General features: G+C 44.3%; 1 protein-coding gene across 2 annotated transcripts in view; it reads right to left on the bottom strand.

The window, feature by feature from the left end:
* The window catches only part of Cops4 (COP9 signalosome subunit 4), a 27,446-nt gene extending 20,473 nt beyond the window's left edge, over window positions 1-6,973 (bottom strand). For both annotated transcript variants that reach the window (XM_050155799.1, XM_050155800.1), the window contains exon 1: window positions 6,814-6,973. In XM_050155799.1, the coding sequence (XP_050011756.1) occupies window positions 6,814-6,887 (74 nt within the window). In that variant the 5' untranslated portion in view covers window positions 6,888-6,973. The remainder of the gene's footprint in view (window positions 1-6,813) is intronic.
* Window positions 6,974-7,290: the final 317 nt, after the last annotated feature.

Raw genomic sequence — 7,290 nt, 5'->3', positions numbered from 1 at the left:
CCCCCCGAGTACTGGGATTAAAGGCATGTGCCAAACTGCCTGGCATCTTACACATTACTTTTAAAAAGCATTAGTTAAAAACATTTTATTTTGTTTTCTGAGCTAGGATCTCCTTTTATAGTCCAAGTTGGCCAGCGACTCAGCATCACGCTGGCTAACCTCAGAGAAATCCTCCTTTCTCAGTTTCCCCTGCGTTTGAACTGTAGACATACCTGGCTAGTCAAATGTATTTATAAACCTAGTAACATTTTAATTACAGAAGGTGATTCAGAATAAATCTTAGAAGAAAAACTTGCATAAAAAGGACACGATCTCATTCAGACTGGTGACATATTTTGTAGGGACCATTTTCAAAGCTACCATCCAGTTTTGTTCCCAACTCATCCAAAATCCCCAGCCCTGGTCATGCAATGTTGCAAAGTTACAACACTGGAAGCAGATGTGTTAGCAGTGTACGAAGGATGGACAACGGTAAGCCTTTAGAGACAAGTGCTACTTTACAGATTACCAAGTCTGACTCCGGAAGGGACTGGACTGGTGTTAGAAACAATGAGGTATTTCATTCTAGGTTCTCACACACTCACACACATACATACAATTTAAAATTTTTCTATGCCTACATTTAAATATTTATTTATCTGGACACATTTTCAGATAGGTAATGCTTAATCACTTAGTTTTTGATTGATTTATTTTCAAATTTAATTATATTTTATTAAATCAAGGTTATAGCTAAGTCTTATTTTACATTCTTCTAGAGTATTTTATACCAGCTAATATTCATAGATGAATACTTAAAGACAAATTTGAAGCCTAATCTAAAGTTAAATTTTTTTTTGATGCCAGATGAGGTAGCCCACGCCTTTAGTTCTAGTACTTGGGGGGCAAAGCCAGGCAGATCTACATGAGGTCAAGGCCAGCTTGGTCTAAAAAGTCAAGTTCCAGGACAACCAGAGCTACCCTGAGAAATCCTGTCTCCAAAAAACCAACCAGCAAACAAAATTAAGATTTATTTACTTTTACTTTGTGTATGGGTGTTTTGCCTATATAGATGTTTGTGCACAGCAAGCATGCAGTACCCACAGAAGCCAGAAGAGGGAATCAGACCTGGAACCGGAGTTACAGATGGTTGCTGTAGACAACCCTGTAGACAGGTATTGGGAAATGAACCTGGGTCTTCAGAAAGAGCAATCAGTGTTCTTAACTAGTGAGCTATCTCTCTGGCCAATTACTAGCAATAGGAAGAGCATCCAAAAGCAAATAGAAGTTTATTTTTAAAGTATTTAATTGCACTGAACAAAGGTGTCAGAACCCCTGGAACTGCAGTTACAGGTAACTGTAAACTGCCATGTGGGTGCTGGGTGCTCTGGAAGAACATCCAGTGCTCTTATCCCCTGAACCATCTCTCCATGCCTACAAATAAAAGTTTTAAACTGACTGAATTACATTAGAAATGTCCTGCTTAAACTAGGTGTGATGGCATGCCTATAACTCCAGCACTTGGAGGCAGGAGCAGCGGTAGGATTGTGAGTTCAAGGACTCCATGGGTACTGCATCTTCACCATGCACAGAAACCCTGTTGTCACATAATAGCCAACCAACGCACAAAAGCAGAGCAGTGCACCCGGCCTGCAGCTCACTGTAGATGCAGTGAACCAAGCCCGCAACTCACTGTAGACCTGGCCTGCAGCTCACTGTATACACAGTGCACTTGAGACATGGGAGATCCTTCTGTGTATGTACTGCTTTTATTGATTAATGAATAAACCTGTTTCAGCCAATGGCTTAGCATAGTAAAGCTAGGCAGGAAATCCGAACAGAGATATAGAGAAAGAGTAGGTAGAGTCAAAGAGAAGCCATATAGCTGCTAAAGGAGAAAGAGGCCAGAACAGAACCTTACCCAGTAAGCCACAGTCTCATGGCAATACACAACTGAATAAAAATGGGTTAAGATGTAAGAGCTAGTTAATAAGAAGCCTGAGCTAATAGGTCAAAGAGTGCTGTAATTAATATAGTTTCTGGGTGATTATTTGGGTCTGGGCAGCCCAGAAACAAACAAGTAGTCTCTGCCTACACACCTGGCCTGCAGCTCACTGTAGAGACATGCAAATGACTGTTTTAAGTCACTAGGTGACTGACTATATTTGAGTTAGGAGTTCATAAACATGGGCTAAATACTGGTTTGACTACATGTGACTTCAGAGTTCCTTTTTGTATGAGTATTCCTCCCCTTGGAGTCCCTCCCATTCTCAGAAGTTCTTTCCCATTTTTTCTAAATTAAGCTGTTTACTTTGCAAAAAATAAAAAGTATATTTTCTGGGATTTTTCCTCCATATATAATGCTAATAACATTATCTATTTGCTACGTAGCGTTTGCACACAAACAACATGTATTCTGGACATGGGAATCAGTAAAACTGTCCTGGACGAGTAGCGGAGACCCAGAAACCTTGAGTTAGAAGAGGCCTTTGAGGTTACTGTCCCTCTGCCCCTGCAGACACTCGTGCATATGCTCTGTCTTTCCACTCTAATACAGAGTCTACCGTGCAATCTTATTTTTCTCTGAACGTCTTCTCAGTAAGCAAAGGCAACTAAGAGGTCTTCTGTTACTAACAACTTCTTATAAATATTAGCTGGTCCTGGCAGGGCACATTTGTAAACCCAGCTTTGGGAAGCCTGAGGCAGAAGAATCAGGAAGGATTTCGAGGTCAGCCTGAGCTAAAAGAAACCCTGTCTCAAAAGAACGAACAAACAGGACTGGAGAGATGGCTCAGTGGTTAAGGACGCTGACTGCTCTTCCAGAGGTCCTGAGTTCAATTCCAGCAACCACATGGTGGCTCACAACCATCTGTAATGAGATCTGGTGCCCTTTTCTGGCAAGCAGTCATACATGGAGGCAGAACACTGTATTGTATACATAATAAATAAATTCTTAAAACAAACAAACAAAAATGTTTAATTTGCAAATAGCTCCCAGCCTCCGCTGGACACCTCCGGCACTCTAGTAGGTAAGTTGTAAAGGTCCTATTTTCATAGGATTGACTCAATCAAGACCTATAATCCATGTCCTGATATTTGACCTCAAAGAAAAAATAACTTTAAAAAAAAACTATATTCTGGCTAGGGCACAGAACAAATGAACAGATAAACAATCTAATCTATGCCCAAACAAAAGTAAGCTATTGCTGGGTACTAGCAGAACAACTAAACCAGGTCCGGTGTGGGGATGGGCTTGAGTATGTAAGCAAGAGTCTTGGAAGTCACATCTAAATCAAATGTTGAAGGCCAAGTAGGTTAGCCAACTGAGTTAAGACAGGTTATCACAACACTTACCTTCATACACTCCCTCTCCAGTCCTTCTCTCTCCTCTATTTTTGACTTTTGGATGTTTTGAGATAGGGTCTCTTTATATAGCCCTGACTGTCCTAGAACTCGCAGAGATCAGCCTGCTTCCAGCCCCCAGGCACTGGAACCAAAGGAGTGCACCACTACCTGTGGCTTCTAAAGTTTTTCTTGAAAAGCAATTAATTTACTTTCATGCATGTGTTTTGCCTACATATATGTCTGGGCACCACATCCGTGACTGGTGCCCTTTAGAAGTCGGAAAAGGGCGGGGCGGTGGTGGCGCACGCCTTTAATCCCAGCACTCAGAAGGCAGAGGCAGGCGGATCTCTGCGAGTTTGAGGCCAGCCTGGTCTACAAGAGCTAGTTCACTAGTTCCAGGACAGGCTCCAAAGCTACAGAGAAACCCTGTCTCAAAAAACAAACAAACAAACAAAAAAAGTCGGAAAAGGATGCCCTGGAACTGGAGTTTTAAAGGGTTGTGAGACAACATGTGGATGCTGGGAACTGAACCCAGGTCCTCTGCAAGAACAGTAAGTGCACTTAACGGGTGAGCCATTGCTCCAGTCCCCTCTTCTAAAGCTTTGTAAGAGGTAATAAAAATGTATTTATATGAAAAGAAAAAGCAGCCTATATCTGTAACAACAAAAAAATGCTTTTTAGACGGCCAGTTTCTTATACTAAATTTGGATAACTGCTAATTCAATTGTCAGAAAGCATTTCTAATTAACAAGAAAAGCAATATAGTCTGATTGGTTAAAAGTGAGCTTTTGAGACACACCTGGGTTCACATACAAGTTATGTCCCCTTCTGGCTATTTACTGATTTAATCAACATTTCTTGAACAACATACTGTATGAGAACAGAGGGTATCGGTATTAGAAATCTTGTATTTCATACTTCCTTAATGTAGAAGCTTTTGTTTCTCAGTTCCCAATATAAAATCCTGAAATGAACAGACGACATGTGTTTCATAAGTTCTGTGCCTGGCAGAGCTGTTTTGTTATGAGGGCAAACATCCTAACATTCTTACCAGATAGTACTGGGTAAATACCCAGGGCAAGGCCAAGAATATTCTCAGAAAGCAGCACTGAGGGCTGGAGAGATGGCTCAGCTTTCAAGAGTGTTTACTGTTCTTCCAGCGGACTCGAATTCAATTCCCAGCACCCATGTCAGGTGGCTCATGACCTCCGTGACTCCAAGTCCAGGGGATGACTCCCTCTTCAACACCCATGGGCACCTGCACTCAGATGGCATTCACTCTAACATACTCACAAATAAAAATAAACTAAATTGTAAGACAAGAAGGAAAGCAATCGTTAGCAGTGCGTGAGTGTGCCACCACTTGTCAAGTCAATTACTTCATCTCCTCTGAACAATAAGCTCATGTGGTAAAGCGCCACAGTAACAGCTGCCAGGATTCACAGCGCCCTTGTCCACTTCCTTACAGATCACCTTGCTGCTAACGAGTTGATGGTGCATTCCATTTCCTTCTGCTTGAATCTGGGATGGTTTTGTTACTTGCTTTCATCAGGATCACACAGTTGATGGGAGACTTCTCAGACCAACCTTAAGCCCTGCAGCTTCCATTCTCAGCCAGTTACAACACTGAGTGGAAGCCAATTCTAAGCTAAGGAATGAGAAGACCCGGCCAATAGCCACACATCTACACCAGTCCAGTCCTAACTCAACTGTTAGCCAAGTTAGTCTGCATAACTGAACCAGTAAGCAACACCCAGAATCCTGAGGGGGAAAGCGCTTTTACACCACTAACCACGGATCTATTAAGCAGCAACAGACAAAAGAAACAACCCATCGGAGACATACTACTTTTCACCTCCAATTCAGAGCTAGAGGAAAACAGTAAGCCGAAGTTCCAGAATTCTTTCCAGTTCAAAGAACTATACCTTATCTGGTAACTAATAGCCTTACATTTTCTGAAATATAGTAAAAATGCAAAGGAAATATGAGAGAATACACACGCTAGTTTTACTTTCATCTAAATCTAATATTAATACATGCAGAAAAAACAAACAAACATGGAAGGCATAGCCCACTATTTCCAACTCCTGGAATAAGACCGTGTGCATTTACCAACTGCTTACCGATAGCAATTCTATGACGTTTTGTATATTTCAAGACTGAATTCAGCTATTTAAGTGTGATAAGGACACAGACACACACTCATTATGAAATCAGATGAGACTAAGTCTCGCCATTAAACTGCCTTGTTTTTTTAAGCAGAAAAATGAAGCATAAAGTAGTTAGCCCAGGGTATAACTAAATTTAGCAGCATTTTAAAAAGCAGCACAACCGCCACGCAGCACGCATATACACACCGTTTCAAGGTGTGGGCCTGAACAAGATTATTCCATTAATTAGATCAAGGTGCTTTCACGCATGTGTTTTGCCTACATATATGTCTGGGCACCACATGCGTGACTGGTGCCCTTTAGAAGTCCCCAGGCGGTGGTGGTACATGCCTTTAATCCCAGCACTGGGAAGGCAGAGGCAACGTGTAAATATTAAGACCAATCGGAGACATACTTTCAGCAGAAAAAGCCGGGCGTGAGAAGGACTCGGGAGGCAGAGGCAGGAGGATCTCTGAGTTTGGAGCCACCATGGTCTACAGAGCGAGTTCCAGGACAGCCAGGGCCACACAGGAAAAAAAAGGCTCAGCAAAAAGCTGTGAAATGTGCAAAAAAAAAAAAAAAAGAAATAAAGAAAGAAAGACTGAAACTGTTCAACTCCTTGGGGGAAGCGACACGTCTCAAATGGTGACTTCGAGTGGACCTAAGCATTCTACGGTTTCCACAAAATCCCTCAGCGGCCTGTGGAAACATCACTGTTCTAGACATCCTAGGCTGGGGACATTCTGTCTGTGTTCTACAGAGCTGGTGACAGCTGAGAGCATCCGGAACACTAAGGACCCACACAAGCTATGAACTTAAGAAGTTCTGGACGGCGTGACAGCGGCCATACCTCCTCGGCCCCTATCCTCCTGGAAAGTCTTCTCTTAAAATCAAATCAAAACAAGATAAAAGCAAAAAGTAACTCTGCCATCAAAGCCCAGGATAGAAATTTATCTCCACCAAGACGAGGGCAGAGGAGGCAGCAAACCCAAGTCAAACCCGGTGTGTTGGGCTCGCCAGGCACACACTAAGGAAGGGCCACCGCCGAGGGAGCCGTCATCTTTCCAGCCACGCTTCCAGAAGCCGAAGGATCCCATGGAGGACGGTATGAAGGACGTAAGAAGCTGGCAGTCAGCCGGGTCTTGGCGGTCAGGACCCCAGCACCCCGTCCCTTCCACGGTCTGCAGCTCCCAGCATTTACCGCCACGGCCGACTGCAGGCCCGCCCCCCTGAGCCCTCGGGCCTACCACCTCGGCCCCACGCCGGAGAGCCTCCATCACCCCGAGGCAGGTCAGCTTGTGGCTTCCCTCCTGCCTCTGAATTCCTAGGAAATACTCACTTGCCCGCCAAATCTTTATGAGAGCCACTCGAATTCATGAGCTGGGCCAAATCCTGCCGCACGGCAGCCGCCATCTTTCTTCCAGCTCAGCCCCGGCAGCAGGCGGGACCTTGCGCAGCCGAAAAGATAAACGAGTGTGGTCCTCCAGAGAGCGGCAGAGGGAACCCGAGGGGCCATAGAGTCGCGCCTTTACGGGCCAGAGCGCCGGGTCCGGGAGCCGGAACTAGCTCCGCCCACAGGGTTGAATGACACGAAACTCCCGCCCAGGCCTCTCGAGAGACCGGGCTCTCACGCTCCGACCTGGGATTGGCTGGAGGACTTGAAGGCGTGTACCTGGTGCAACCTCAGTAAGGGCCCGGCTCGTCAAAACTACAGCGTTTTCCGTCAGTTCCAGGCAAGGATTCGTTCGGCCCGTCTTCAAGACCTCTCTGAAACTACCTGTAGTAAAGAATGGGCTGTTTTTAGTTTTTATTTGCA

The sequence above is a fragment of the Alexandromys fortis genome, unplaced genomic scaffold (assembly GCF_014885135.2).
Source record: "Alexandromys fortis isolate MF-2015 unplaced genomic scaffold, M_Fortis_MF-2015_v1.1 scaffold_87, whole genome shotgun sequence".
Taxonomy (NCBI): domain Eukaryota; kingdom Metazoa; phylum Chordata; class Mammalia; order Rodentia; family Cricetidae; genus Alexandromys; species Alexandromys fortis.
The sequence above is the reverse complement of the archived record's forward strand: the minus strand, read 5'-3'. Positions and strand labels throughout refer to the sequence as shown.